The sequence below is a fragment of the Aulostomus chinensis genome, chromosome 7 (genome assembly GCF_037954235.1).
Source record: "Aulostomus chinensis isolate RoL2024-O1b breed Wild chromosome 7, RoL_Achi_v1.0, whole genome shotgun sequence".
Lineage (NCBI taxonomy): Eukaryota > Metazoa > Chordata > Actinopteri > Syngnathiformes > Aulostomidae > Aulostomus > Aulostomus chinensis.
This window is the reverse complement of record NC_141326.1, coordinates 24,234,957-24,250,498: the sequence shown is the minus strand read 5'-3', so window position 1 is coordinate 24,250,498 and position 15,542 is coordinate 24,234,957. Positions and strand designations below refer to the sequence as shown.

At 41.0% G+C, this 15,542-nt stretch overlaps 1 protein-coding gene across 2 annotated transcripts in view; it reads left to right on the top strand.

Moving 5' to 3' along the window:
• The window catches only part of plxnb2b (plexin b2b), a 124,180-nt gene that overhangs the window by 97,568 nt on the left and 11,070 nt on the right, over positions 1–15,542 (top strand). For both annotated transcript variants that reach the window (XM_086209472.1, XM_086209473.1), the window contains 9 exons: positions 1,213–1,410; positions 2,566–2,745; positions 3,244–3,380; positions 5,427–5,527; positions 5,886–6,115; positions 7,806–7,987; positions 12,633–12,699; positions 12,916–13,062; positions 14,143–14,299. In XM_086209472.1, coding sequence (XP_086065598.1) covers positions 1,213–1,410; positions 2,566–2,745; positions 3,244–3,380; positions 5,427–5,527; positions 5,886–6,115; positions 7,806–7,987; positions 12,633–12,699; positions 12,916–13,062; positions 14,143–14,299 — 1,399 coding nt within the window. The remainder of the gene's footprint in view (positions 1–1,212; positions 1,411–2,565; positions 2,746–3,243; positions 3,381–5,426; positions 5,528–5,885; positions 6,116–7,805; positions 7,988–12,632; positions 12,700–12,915; positions 13,063–14,142; positions 14,300–15,542) is intronic.

Genomic DNA, 15,542 nt, shown 5'->3' with positions numbered 1-15,542 from the left:
ATTTGCATGTGATAATTAACCACAGCTTTGATTGAGTGTGAATCGTGAGTGTATTCAGTGAAGGAAATCATGTAAAAATAAAACTAAAACCCAGTGTACAAGTTTAAATGAATAAAAGCATTAATTTACAGCACTTGTATCCCTGGTATGTGACAAAGAATGTCTGGGATGTCTCAAAATGGGATTTTATGCTTGACATATTTTTGGATAAATGTATGAAATATTCATCTTGTATAATATTTTTATGAAATCTGAACCTGAATTAGGTACGTGTTGATGCTGTGGCCCCATTACGTGCTCCAGCTAATACCTCCCAGCTCTTTTCATCTGCAGCTGCTGTAGTTTTCCAAAATTTAGTCAAGAATAAAAACCTTCTATTTCTGTGTGTTCAATCTCCTACTAGTAAATGCTAATAGCACTGACACTGATTCTGACTGTTGGGCAAAAACAGTAATAAAAAAATTACCTTTCAACTGAAGCACAAAAAAAATCATGCGTTTGCGCCAAATGTTTCAAGAACAGAATTGGGTTTACAGTGGGTGTTTCTGTCATAGGCGTTTTCAGATCTGTGAGGTTAAACCTGACTTTTTCAACAATAAACCAGTAATAATGAAATGTGATGCCAGTAAATGACCAGGGAAAGTGACATTTGTGAGACGAGAGGTGATTGGATTTTCAACACTCCAGCAGACATTCAACCCTTACAAAAATGAGCCTCAAAATCTCAAGTAGGTCTACTTTCAGAACTCCTCCGTCTTTTCAGAACTTGGACTGCGTGTAGGACTGTGGGTTTTAGCTCTCCTACACACTTTTGTCAGCCGCGTATAAAAAACAATCAGAGTGACAGAAATATCACCATCAGCCCCGTTAATCACAAACAAATAAACAAAGCCAGAGGAGGAATGACTCAACAAGAGTGGTGATTCATCACAGGCGCCTATTTTACAATGGCAGATTGAGATTTTAATAGAATGACTGGGAAGAGGCACATAATTTTACCTTCCCCATTGTACCAAACCTCCGAAACCCTCTCCCCTCACACATAAAACTGAATTCACTGCCTCTCTCAGAAAATCCCCTCACGCCCCCTGTTAGTCTTTATGTTCTTCTTTATATCTTGTTTTGCTTTTTATATACAATATGTTTTCATATAACTTCGTATTGCCATTTTTGTCCACTCATTACATTCCTCCCCTCCGATGATGCTCTCAGGAGGCCCACGAGAAGAACGACACCGTCATCCAGTTTCGCTCTCCGACAGTTAGCAGTTCAGCGAGCCAGCATTTCAGAACCTTCATCCATCTGGACAACTGGGAGAAGGAGCTGAAGAAATTCGACTACCATCCCGACCCCGTCTTTGACGCGTTACCCAAGAAGGTCATCACCGAGGCCAGCATCATCATCGTCACCGTGAGTGCAGGCAGCTCAGATTCCTGTTAGTGCTGTTCTCCGGTCAGTTCATTACTCTTGTTTCAAATGAGGTTGTCATTCAGAGGTTCTTAATCAAACAACTCTGGGTGTTCGAACCCAGTGTCCAAAATAAAATGCAGATTTAATGTTCTAGTGATTGCTTTTTTGATCTGCTTAAATAGAACAATGTGATAAAAACAAGAGACACAAAATTTTCTGAGCATAAGTGAACACTTTGCATAAGTGCCTTTTTTTTGCGGTATACTTATTCCATATTAGTTAATTTAATAAAAGAATGTATTAACTAACCTAAATGCCCTCTGCTAAGTTAGAACTAAACTTTAAAAAAACGTACACCTAACTGGGAGAGAGCAGAAAATTTTCAACAGCCATAATAATGTACATATTACCAACATTTGCATCTAAGTGCATCTAAAAAAATTCCAATTACGGTCCTGATTAGTGTGCTGACTGACGGATGCCAAGACCAACAAGAGCAGAAAAAAATACAAGAGAGATTCATTTAATTGACTAAATTGAGGTGAAAGAGAGTTTCTTTTATCCTCCAAACAGTGGTTGTTAAAAAAAAACAAACAAGTATTAAGGTTTATATTTCTTTTTTATTTTCAAGATGGATTAGTTAATGCTCTGTATTGTCTCGGATTAATTTAGTTTTATTCATCTTTTGACAATACTAATGAAGTTTTTCACAATCTATTCAGTGTATTTAATGATTTGAACGAGTGTTTATTCAAAATACAAAGAAATTCATCACTGTTAGACAAACAGGAACTACATAATCGTCTGTAGATTGACTCATGATTAACTGCCTACTCACGGCATCTAGTTTACCATAGCTGGAGCTCTGATTCAGGGTCCTTGTATTCCCTCTGAACTGTCATTGTGTAAAGACTCTGAAGAAGATCCTGAAGAGGTCAAACACTCTTGGTAGTATCACCTCCCTCATCTCCACACTCTATTTCAGTAATTGAATGTAAGTCTGTATTTTCCAGACCAGACTGCAGCCGTAAGTGTTTTATTTAAGGATATTTATAAAGAAATGTCTTTCCAGTGATCATAATCTTTATTGCTCGCACTGAATCCACCTGGGGGGACAAATCATCCAGTGGTCTGGTATTTCTCTCCCCCCTGCAGGGTCGAGGATTCTCTAAGGCAATGACAACCGAAGAGGCGCAAGCCTTTGTGGGCGACGTTCCATGTGTGGTCAACACTCTTCAGGATGACAAGCTGTTCCTGGACCCGCCCTCCACCCAGCCAAGCGCTCGCTCCCGACGACACCGCCGCGACACTCGACCCGAGCTGCTGGATCTGATGGTCAGATCAGACTTGAATCTCTGAGCGTGCATGTTACTTTACTACGCCTGGCGTGTCCTCTGATCATCCAGAGACCCGATTTCTCCACTGGTTGATCAATTTTCATCTAATTACAGGCCCATAATTACATGTAATCGTAGCTTAGCCACGATCGTGATGAATACTGTGACTTCTCCTGTGGCTAATTTCTCGAAAGAGATATTGTTTTATTTCTGTGATTGCATAAAGAAGTGACCCCACATGACTATCCTCCATGCAGGGTAGAAGAATTACTTCAGACCTGATACATTTATTCATTTTTTTACCGTTTATATGAGACCACCAACCTGCAGGGAACCCTATCATTTGAAAAGCCAGAAAAGTCCTGCAGCTTTCCAGCAGAATCAGAGCGGATTCTCCTCCATCCCGGAGACTTTTGATCCATACCTAAATAAATCTCTCGGCTAAAATGTAGAGCGCTTGTGCAGATAATAAGATTCCATCTGTGTTTATCCACAGATCAAGTTCGGGAAAGGGGAGTGGGTGGTCGGCTCGGTGCAGTACGAGAAGAAGAATGATTTGTCACTCTACATCATCATCCCCGCTGTCATCGTACCCATGCTCCTCATCATCGCTATCTCTGTCTACTGCTACAGGTAAAGTAAAGCTGGTTTAGTTTAACATCACGCATCATAAAAAAGACTTAAGCAGCTTAATGTTTTGTGGGTTTTTTTTCCAAGTCTTGGCGCTGCAAGTAGACTTGTTGATCCCAGACAGATTGACATCGGTTTGGTGTTGACTATTAATATTTTACACCACTTTCCCCTCAGACTGAATTTTTTTTTTTTTTTTTTTTTTTATTGCAGTAGAGGGTGGTTTTTTTTTGTGGGTTCATAAAAAACATCATCCAGCTTTACAGTGAACTTACAACCCTACAATTTTATGTAATGGTTCTCTTTCTTTTTTTTGGATTTATGAGCACTCGCAAGCCCTCATGACAAACTCCGGCTGCAGTTTGGACTTGTGATGCAATCAGATCAGCAGGGAATTTTTTTTTTTTTTTTATTATTATTGTTATTGAGAAAAGTTATATGAAAAAAAAAAGATTTGTCCCCGCAGTCTTAAGTTATCTTGTGACTCAGTGAAGCCCCGACCCCCCTGCGGTAGGAGTTGCTCCTCTATTAAACGCGTTTGTGGGGAGTGAAGCACCGTTTCACTGTTTTGTTCTGTGTTTTATTATAAACCCATGAATCAGAATAACAACCAGCCTTTAGATTATTGCCTACTGATGAAGCTTTATTACATAATGCTTTTTCAGATCAGTTTTCAGCTTTGTTGATTTGAATCGCCAGAGGGGCAGATTGTTAGCTGACTCGCCGTTATTTTGGTCGCCTTATCTGTCCAGCGATTAAAGACAGATGCAGCTGGAGACAACGTGAGATAAACACAGTTGATGAATAAATATTGTTGTCTGCTGGGTCAGTGTCTATCTGGCATCAGGCTAAGAGGAGAAGAATATTAACAAGCGCTTAAAAGTTTTTCAAAACTTATTCCACCTTTTTTTTGTTCTGATTTGGATCCATGAAATCCACTGTTCTGTATTCATAAATGTAAAAAGGGAAGATCATGTTAAGTTGTGATTTTAGCGGCAGAGAAGTTTTAATTTTACGCAGCAGGAGGTTTTCTTTTTCAATTTTGGCCGTATTTTTATACACAGGATACAGTAGATGCATTTAGTAACACCCTTTCAATCACGCACCCCAGTTCAACACCTCCGCCAACTGCAACCTATCAACATCTGCGAGTTTCGGGAAAAATGTAAAATGTTGTAAAATCAGAAGTCATTTTACTGTTGCACCCAATTATGTAGGTCAAAAGGCATTTGGCATTTGACTGTAGGTTGAGTTTATTTGTGCTGATACTCAAAGTTAAGAACTGAATAGAGGCAGTATTGGACGCACGGTAATAAAAAAGAAATACTGTGTATAGAGGCTGGAGACAAGCCACCAATCACCAGTGCAAGAAACACGTAAATTCTAATAAAAGGTGGATATAAATTACTTCAGACTTCTTTTGATTAAACTTCATTTCTTAATGTTTGAATTGGCCATAGAAAATCTCTGAGATTTTGTGGCAACTGTAGTGAGAACGGAAAACTGTAGATCAGTGTTTTTTATTTTCCTTTTATAAGGTGTCTTTATGAAACCTTAATGACAGACAGCCATTCACAGTCACACCTACGGTCAATTTAGAGTATCAATCAGCCTCGTCCCCATTTGCCTGTCTTTGGACTGTGGGAGGAAGCTGGAGTACCGGAGAGAACCCAGGCAGGCACAGGGAGAACATGGAGACTCCACACAGAAAGATCCCGTGCTGGAGCCGGGGTTCGAACCTTCTTTCTGTGAGGCGACAGTGCTGACCACTGCACCACCGTGCTGCCTCCTCTTTCATTGTTGATTTAATTTTTTTATTTGTTTTATATGTTGGTCAGAAATTGGCCTATTTTAATCACTAAATGTCGCTCACTGGAATCAACTGTACATTTTCTACTGAATCACACGTCATCAATAACCAAACATCACAATTTAATATTGAAACAGACATAACACACCGAATGTTGGAACACCATTTAGATTTATGAAACCAGTTTCCTCTAAAAGTTAAAATCCTGCATTGCGCTTTTTGTGGAACCATCTGTGCAGGAGGAAGAGTCAGCAGGCCGAGAGGGAGTACGAGAAGGTGAAACACCAGCTTGAGAATTTGGAAGAGAGCGTGCGAGACCGCTGCAAGAAAGAATTCACAGGTACCCTCCGAGCAGCTGTGCAGAAGCTTGGCAATATCGCTAATGTCCCTCCGAGGATCCATGTTTCTTAGACATTATACCATAATGAAGTACTTCATGGCTCTGATTACGTTTACTTGATGTATTGTACTGCCGTGTATTCTATAAATACACCCGTTTAACATCATGTTATTGTCACTGTGAGGAGCTGTTTTCTAGCAACAGTAATAGAAACCAATCCTAACACAGCAGGAGTTATTTCCCCACCAGTGGACCCTCTGCTCTGCCTCGTGCCACATCGTCATCGAGACAGACGTGTAAATGAATAAAGCTGCTCAGTTATAGGGAATGAACGTCTCCTTTTGCTTCACTCTCACAGACTTGATGATCGAGATGGAGGACCACACCAACGATCTGAGCGAGGGACGAATTCCCTTCCTGGACTACAAGACCTACACAGACCGGGTCTTCTTCCTGCCCTCGAAGGACGGCGCCAATGACGTGATGATCACAGGGAGGCTAGACATCCCCGAGGCTCGACGGGCCACAGTCACCCAGGCCCTCAACCAGTTTTCCAACCTCCTGAACTCCAAGACCTTCCTCATTAATGTAAGTATAGTCAGTAAACATTGGAAAAACACACATTGGGCCCGTAGAACCACCACTGCATTTACAGTAGTGTTGTAATCCTCAACACCTCCGGAACCGTCACAACACCACCACCTCCAGGTGCTCTCCAACTTCTTTGGTCTCAATTCTAATTTCAAGCCACTGGGGATGTCAGAACAACCAACAGTTAAGTCTTTGTGGATCCAGTGACATTTACTCCAGTGCCATCATACCATGCTTTTTACTGTGGCCATAAAATAAATCCACATGTATTGGTTTATGAATGAACGCCTGTGTAACTACACTATAATGACCCTCCCTACTGCTGTGGCTGCAGCTGTGATTTGCACTGAGTGCTAAATGGCAAATGTAAGAGTGCTCAACTATGATGCTAAACATTGTAGCTGCCTAACATCACCATGTCAGAACTGTGCATCGAAGGATGCTGATGTTAACAAAGCCCTGTTTGGTTTTCTTCTTGTTAGAAATTGTCCTTTTTTTTGGTCTTTGAAGAGGACATTTTACCTCACAATTAACAGTATTTGTTTGGTTTATGGAGTGCAGCTGTTCCACCGAGCCAGTGCCTTTTCAGGCGGTAGGGCTAAACAAACAGTAATTAATAAATGCCTTACACGTTGTACCGGATACAGTTTGAAGATTTACCTTTCTACCTAGAGAAGTGAAAAATACAATGCAAGCCTCAACTTCTCTGTTCTTTATTAGTGTGACTCATATTTCCAGTGTAGACAGAAAATCTATTTTCTCAGTGGAAATGGATGATATAGTGAGTTAAAACACACATTTCAGGTGTGTCTCCAGCTTTTTACCTCGACACGTTTACTCCTTTCACATTTTGCCACAAGTCGCCATTGGAATCCTCAACTTTTGAGTCTCCAGAAAGCACCCAAAGTTAGTTCTCTCAATGTTTTTACGATATTTTAGATCATATTACAAGCATGATTGAAGATGTCAAACTCAAGTCTACCTAGATCTTTGTTAGTTTTCAATAAATGAGCTACGTCTCATGTATTTGCTGATGTCATGCTAAAAGTAGTTAGTTTTGTGAACGATCTTCCAATGAGAAGATTGCTTCGTATGACGAGTAAAAGTAGAGAGCTATTTATTTTGATTTTTTTTTAGCAAGGTTTGGTTGATGAAAGAAAGCAAAGAGAGGAACTCTAAAAATCTGGCCCTCTTCATTGTAAGCGTCACCTGTAGTTTAACAATATGGTTCTTGAATGGGTATTTAAGTGTAAAATAACTCTTTAACCCTCACACCAGTGATGGTAGAGACTCTCCACGGGTTTTAAAGTTGGCCATTTAACCACGATCTTCTATCAGTTCCTATTTTAAATTCAGTCTCTCATCCCTAGCAGTGAGTAACATTTCAGATAATAGAGTACGGTATTAGAGGTGAGAAGCAGGAAACGTATCAGAGAGAAAAAGGGAGATGTGAAGATTTCTAATAATCCAATAGTGCTGGCACAGAAATGGCCTCTGAGGTGTTAACTGCATATGTGAGAGCTTCCTCTCCCTCTAATTGATGCCTTATCTAAGCCACAATATTTCACAGGGCAGAACTAAGTTTACTTTGATACATTTATTTTTTTTTTTTTAGTAGCGTTAGTCTTTTTTTTCTTTTTCTTTTTGGATGAAAAACATTTAAAAGCATAAATGTGTGTGTTTGTAGTTTATCCGTACCCTGGAGCGCAGTCACGACTTCAACGCCAGAGCCAAGGTGTACTTCGCCTCTTTGCTGACAGTGGCTCTTCACGGGAAGCTGGAATATTACACAGACATCATGAGGACACTGCTGCTGGAGCTGATGGAGGAATACGTTCACAGCAAGAACCCCAAACTCATGCTGCGCAGGTGAGTCGGGGGAAAACCGCCCCCCTGTAGAAACCAGCAAAGCCACAGTCCTGAAATATCAGCAGCGTGTTTGACCCCTGCCAATATTATAGGAACGAAACTTAACTGACCTCTTCAATGCCACCAGCAGGAAATGTATCCGGTTAAATATCTCTCTCATATCTCTATCTGTTTCATAGATCGTGACCACGGCCGTCACGTTAATAAAAAGGAGAATTGGTGTAAGAGGCTACAACAACTTTGCTGACGACAATTGATAAGATTTCTTCATAGAATTTTAAAATCTTCCTTAATAGAAATAAACAGGGTATAATTGTTACGATTTCAATATCTGATTATTACAATGCTGCAGTAGAACAATGTGAACCGTCATCAGACAGATACCCAGAGACTTGCTGGGGTTTGCTGATAACTGGCCTAACGATTAGATCGGCTCCTTTTTATGCCAGTTTGACAACAAAGGAAAACGAGGAAATAATACTAAGTGTCCCCTTTTGAAACCACCTTCATGGCCATTTCAGTGCAGATTAGTTTGCTGGGCGCACCTGAATGCGGCATAATGTCTCACAGGCTTTGCCTGAGTGATGTCGTGAATCAGTGAGCTCGCACTTGAAGTGTTGATGATTGCAAGATTGATCAGATGTTTGTGCAGTTAACAAATGCAAACCTGTGCTATTAGTGCATAAACTGTCTTTAAAAAGGTCATTAAACACTGTTTTGTAGTTTAAAAGGTACTTAAACAGCATCTGCGTTACTCTCCACTACAGTTCTGAAGGTGACACGTGCACAGGCACCCAAAGTAATAATCCCTATAATCCTTATAATAACTAATAATCCTCCTCCATTTGTTCCACTGGCACGTTGTGGCTTTAAATTAAACACTTGATGGTTCACCATGAATTTCCAGTATGGACATTCATGTCCCCCTTCAGAGAAATTACTCTGATCACTTTACTTTCCATCTAATGATTCCCTAATTTGTCGAGCACTTACGAATAACTAGCACACCTTCTGAACGGAGACTTCTGCTAACTCCTTGTAATATTCCCCGAGTAATGAATGAACATATCCCGTGATGTCTCCTGTGGATATCGCCGCTCGCAGTCATCTGCATACAAAATCAAAAGTTTGATGGTGCATACGTAAGTCTGAGCCATCTGTAAAGCTTCCCATCACGAGTCTGGAAAGAGCTTCTTAAGAAGAGCTCAGTGTGTATGATGTGCATATTTTGCAGATGAGCACATTTGTGATGTCATGAGTGATCGTAACGTCCTGCGGCCACGGAAGACGCACGTGACCACCGGGCGTAAATGTAATCGGTCTCAATTTAAATACTAGGTGTGGTTTTCCTCAAGTTGAGAGACAGTTGCCAACCCAAAAACCGTGACTGCAGTCGCCTCCATTTTTGTACAAGCAGAGACTAAATACAGCAAGTAGAAAGCTGTGGCGTCTTTTTGACATTGGAGGCAAAATTAGCATGTCCAAACCGAATGCCCCACCACGACCACACATCCACCAAATTCGGTGAATATCAGCCTGCATAATCCTGACAGACACGCAAACAACACCAAAAACACGAGCTCTTTGGTGCAGGTAGCACTGACTGTCACCTCGCTGTTGTTTCACCTGCTAATTACCACACTGACGAATCTGTTCAGCATTGCAAGGTGAACACTGGCAGCGTTACCCCCCGCCTCAGAGCCCCTCCGGGCCTAAACACAGTGTCACTGAACTCTTGGCTGTGGATTATTATGCTCTGAGACTGTGGAATGTCCTGGTTTTTCAGCTCTGTAATCCACTCTCTCTCTCTCTCTCTCCCTAATCACTCTGTATCTAAACCCTGGCAGCGGCATTATCAACCAGATTAGGAAGACTGGGATTCGTTTCAAGATGTAGTGGACTGTTACATTCTGTTGCCATGTTTTCTGTTGGATTCTGCGCTTGACTACTTTAGTCCACTATGAGGAGCAGACTGTTGCTTGATCTATTCCAGTCATCCACCTTCTGTTTCTCGTTCTGTTTTTTTCTTTTTTTTCTTCTCCTCCATGGAGTCCAAGCACAGGGTGTTGGATGAATCATTTTTTTTTGCAGCTGGTCTCGACCCAAAGCTTGAAAAACACATTATTGTTGTCACTTTTTTGTACATGCAAGTCATATACACTTTCTGCAGGCTGCTCTTTAGCAGGCTTTTGTCAAGATGATTTCTAGTGGTGATTTTTATTTGTCGTCACTCTTTTTTTTCTTTTTTTTTCTTCCCTTGGTCATGAAAGACTACGTAGCAGACCAAATCTTACCTTTTAAAAAAATTCTTTTATTCTGCTTATCTGCTCTCCTTCCACCCTCCCAGACACACCTTTACGCACCATCTCGCTCTGTGAGTCCGAAGGGCACATTGTTCCCGGTGTAAATCCAAAATCTCACACTTCCAAACACCGAACAAAAACTTTTTTCATATCTTTGATTGAATCAGTCCGTATTTCTATGGTCCTTGGATGAGCGGCATTGATCTTTGCCCCTCACAGCTCCACGTATAAAATACTACAACAGGCATTAAAATCAGGTGCTAAATCGTGTTTTCCTGTTGGACTTTTCAAACACATATTTTGCCCAGCTTTTTAAAAAAATGAAAGCTTTGAGTTTTTCTACTGATAGAAGATACTCATCCTTATATTAGATCTTTTTACTCCTTTCATAAACCTCTGCTTCCAACCTTGATGGTAATGATTGTCATCTTTTGAGCTGCTTGAACCAACGTTATACCAAAGTTTATCCCAATAATTACACTCTTCACCAAAAGGAGAGCGAAAAGATTATATTGTTAACATCCAGTGGATGTTTTCCCTCATTATTAAATGTTAATTGCTTAGTTTTCTCCCTGTGCCGTATCTCATAATTTCCTCATGTCGATTAACATTCAACCGACTAATTTGATTGAAGCGAGTAGCCTTATAAACCTTGACTTGTTTTTCCGTTTTAGTCTTTCCCTCCCCTCTCACTTTAATTATCATGTCAAGGTCCAATCATCCCCTGCCTCCCACTCGTCTGACAGTACCGGCTCTCATCGCTGCTGGGACGAGGTCACATCATCGGAGGGGTCCGCTGTGTATAGGCGCGCTGTGACTGGCTGTTATACAAACATAGATCTTAATTATCCCCCAGCTGAGAGGCTCATGATGCTGATTAGGTCACAACACAGCCCCCTTACGTACAAGACATCTAATTAGGTGTGCTAGCAATGGCCGCCACCACTGAATATCTGACATTAGGATCCATCAAGTGACCACGGACATGAGTCTGAATGAACGTTTCCTGACGTTGAGAAGCTGAGGGAGAAAGTTCCCTTGTCTACATTTTATGGAAGGACGCAATAAAATGCACGTCATGCATTTTATTAAGAGTGTTTTTCGCTCAAGTTTAATGCACTTATCATTAACTGGGACAGTTTTTTTTTAATAATCTCTCTATCTTAAAATGCAGTACATACACCATAGTTAAATAAGAAATGTGAGTCTATGTCAAGTTTTCCAGAATTTATTTATTTATTTATTTTTATTTTATTTAAGTGGATGCAACAAATCTCGTCAATACTTTTTACCTCCTTTGGCCAAGTTGTGATTCTTGTGTGGGTGTTGAATTTCAAATGATTTAAAGCTGAACTATTATGTTCATTTCCAGTTCTGTTTTGTTTTTTTGTTTTTTCCTGACATTCCATAAGAGTAGCTTTGTATGAGTCACTTTCTTCTGACGGACTGTCTGCAGGCTGAAGGGCGGCCTGGCTGTACTTCCTGTACCTGCAGCAGATGACCATATAAAGATGACACTGATGAGCTCATGTCATCTTGGCTAAAGTCTAAAGAAAAAAATACATGCACCTAATTATTCGGAGCAGTCTAGAGCCTGAACTTTCACATACTTTTACCTCATTGTTTGAAAACTTGGCCATGCTAAGTGAGAATGTCTGACATGACAACACTCTATATTATGTTAAAACTTATTAAAAAGGCGGTGCGTCTCACAGTTCCAAGTCAAGGAGGGCAGAATGCTAACATTTCACTGGTTTATTTGGCTGGCATCAGAGTAATCAAACACTTCCATGTTTATTAAAAACGAGTGTGTAACTTCCTTTCACCTAGATTTAGAAGGGGCGGAGTTGCGGCTGGGAATTGGATCCAATTATTCAGGAACAAATTTGCTGTCACCTTGCTCCTCCCATGTCCCAAGCCACAGGAGAAAGTGATCACAACCAAGTCAACTCCCGCAGAAAAACAGTTGGCAATTAGTAAACAGTTGGTCGCCATTGGGATCATACAGTACGTTGTATAGCACTTATATGGCAAGTTGTCCTATTGTTTTCCCAGTCTGGCGGTGACTGTGTGTGTGTAGATAGATAGATAGATATGATATGATACTAGGGGTAAGATGTGCTACAGGTGGGGACGGGGTGGGGGGTGTCTGAGTTTTTTTGGTAATAAAATTAAATGACCCTCATTCCAAATCTTTAAGTCAAGGTGTTAAATATTTGAAATTCATAAACAAACGTGTCATTTTCTAATGACGTGTTACATTTGCTCTTAAAAGTACAGCGTTGTCCCATCAAACTTGATTGTTCTGACACTGAAAACTGCTCGTCTAATGTGTTTTCCAGGTCGGAGACTGTGGTGGAAAGGATGCTGTGCAACTGGATGTCCATCTGCCTTTACCAGTTTTTAAAGGTAATCTGTCAAATTGATTTATAAATCAATGAAAATGTATATTATGTATACATTCAAGAACGGGCTCAGTTCATGGATTTGTTCATTTCTCATTTCTTACGCTTATTGATATTGCTTGATTAATCTCATCACAGCAATTAGCTGCTTGGGAACACCTGAGACAGTGTGTGTGTATGTGTGTGTGTGTGTGTGTGTGTGTGTGTGTGTGTGTGTCAGGACTCTGCAGGCGAACCCTTGTACAAACTGTTCCGAGCCATCAAGCACCAGATCGAGAAAGGACCTGTGGACGCTAGAGTGAAGAAAGCCAAGTACACCCTCAACGACACAGGCCTGCTGGGCGACGACGTTGAGTACTCTGTCCTGGTGAGATAGACAGATGTACTCGCGCGCGCGCGCACACACACACACACACACACACACACACATAAACAAACTCCAGTCAAGATAAACTGCACACAATGCTATAAGACTGCATGGTGTGTTTTGCTTAGTGACAAACACGCACACACACTCACACACACCGTGCAGTTGCCATAGTAACCATCTAGAAACCCCCCAGGCGGCTGCCCGCTTTGTGTGACATCCATTTTCAGTGTCAATGTTCTCGGCTCGAAAACGACACAGGCAACACATTCCAATATAGCAGTGAAATTCATGGCTGAGGTGAAAGTACTACAAGTTTGCACAAGCAAAGATTACAAGGTTCCTCCGTGGCCCCTCTACTCAAAGACCTTCCAACCTGCACCTGCTCTCAGTCCATTTAGTGCGCTACACAGCTTCTCCTTTGTATCATGTTCCAGTAATGGAGGCTAATGTGCACACAGCTGTTTTCTGTTAAAGTCAGCACAAATAAAAAGACCCATGGGTAATGGCGTTGTCGAGGACAATTATCAAATTAGCCTGAATTACATGTCTCCCACTGTGATGGATCGCCTTCTCAGATTGAATTACAGAGGGAGAAAAACCACGCTGAACCAGATTTCACAGGCAGACACGGCATTTTAGTATTCACTTTAATTCACAGCTTGCTCTTCCCACTGACTTCAAATGCCGTAGCGGCTCAGGAGTTTGCGATTGGATTGCCTGCCCCCTGTTTGATTCCATTCGAGTGGTCAGTTAGTTATTTCTGACAGAGTGACTGAGTGTGGGAGGCAAGATGGGTGAGACTGTGCTCCTGCTGAGCCTTGGTCATTAGCTGGCCAAGGTGACAGGAGTCCTGTCAGGTGTCACCGCACTGTGTGCGTGTGTGTGTGTGCATGCCTACAGAGCCCGGTTGCTATGACGACAGTGTCCCGACTTAGGGACTTGGTGTGTGGATGTGTTTTGTAGGAGTGTGTCTGGGTGCCCTGGATATGTCTTATATGCATACTTTTGCATATTTGTGCAAAGTGTGTAGTCCATGTTCTTCGAGTGTGTGCTTATATGTTTTCCTCTCTTTTCCAGACCCTGCAGGTGTTCGTGCATGGCGAGGGTCCGGACGTGACACCCGTCAAGGTGCTGAACTGTGACACCATCTCGCAAGTGAAGGAGAAGATCATCGAGCAGGTGTACAGGAACCTGCCATACTCCCAAAGGCCCAAAGTTGACAGTGTCACACTGGGTGAGTCAATCGTGGGCCACCTCTGAGCAGCACAAGTGGAAGTCTAATAATGATGAATAATGTAAAGGTTAGAGGATGTCAAAATGAAAAAGTTATTTCAGTACTGACTGAAATGCATTTTTAATTAAATCAGAATGCATTTGACTAAATAAGTAATTCATTATTTAATTTTATCCTAATTTAACAGCTAATTTTCTCTGTTTCTTTTTAAGAGGTTAAGAAGTTACTGAGTAGCAGCTACAAAAAAAGGCTTCATCCCTAAACAAAGTTTTGCTCAATACTGTAATCAGTACCTTGGGGACTGACTTGAAAGCCTAAATCTCTATAGGCATTTCCTAACATCAAAGCCATTTTTTTATTCCCACGCACACTGTAGATCTCATTCCTTTATACATTTTAGATAAGCAGAGATCAGTCCTCTTTCATGGTGAATCAGAAAGATAACCTCCTTATATGTGGTGGTAATTGTAAATGAATGGTGTTGAGCTCAGGTCTGCAGTCGGGACAAATGTTTCTTTATTTGAAATGTGGCTTTGCGAATCACATTCGGGAGAAAAAGGATCTTTTATTTCTTCATTTTATCTTTACTCAAATGTGTCATCAGCCGAGCCAGAAGCTTGGATGAAACATTTACGTCCTGTCTAATATTCCACTGTTATTCAGAAAATGACTGTGTTTGGACTTTTAGAAGAAAATGTAAACAGCATATTCTGGTTTGAGTCACAGAACTGGGCCTTTCCCTGAATTTCTATTTTAAGATGTGGAAATGCTGGTATCAGTTGGGTTTAAGAGCATTATTTGGACACTTATACATGTATAATGTGCTTTTCAAGTCAGGGTTTTTATATCTGTATGTGACCTTGAAGCACACAGCCTCTTGCCTTTTTATAACCAGATATGTAGATGCTAAAAGCTAATGCTAAAACGCAGAGTGCTTGCAAGCAAATATAGTTGGTCTAACTTACTGAAATACATTTAGTTTTGTAAAATGTCCCTTAGGAAAGTAAGAAAATAGTAGACCAATACTTCACATCACTTTCTTTTCTCTCGTGTACACATTTGAGGAAAAATTTGAGCTGTTAAGTCTCGTAGTGTGGAACTCTTCAAATTGACAGGAGGGGAAAAAAGGACAGGGGATTTGATCCTCGTCCACAGACTTTCTGACAGGCTAGTCCTAATAAGCATGGACGCATATCAACAGGATTACTAGTCGAATGTTCATTTTCTGTAGCCGTGTAAACAG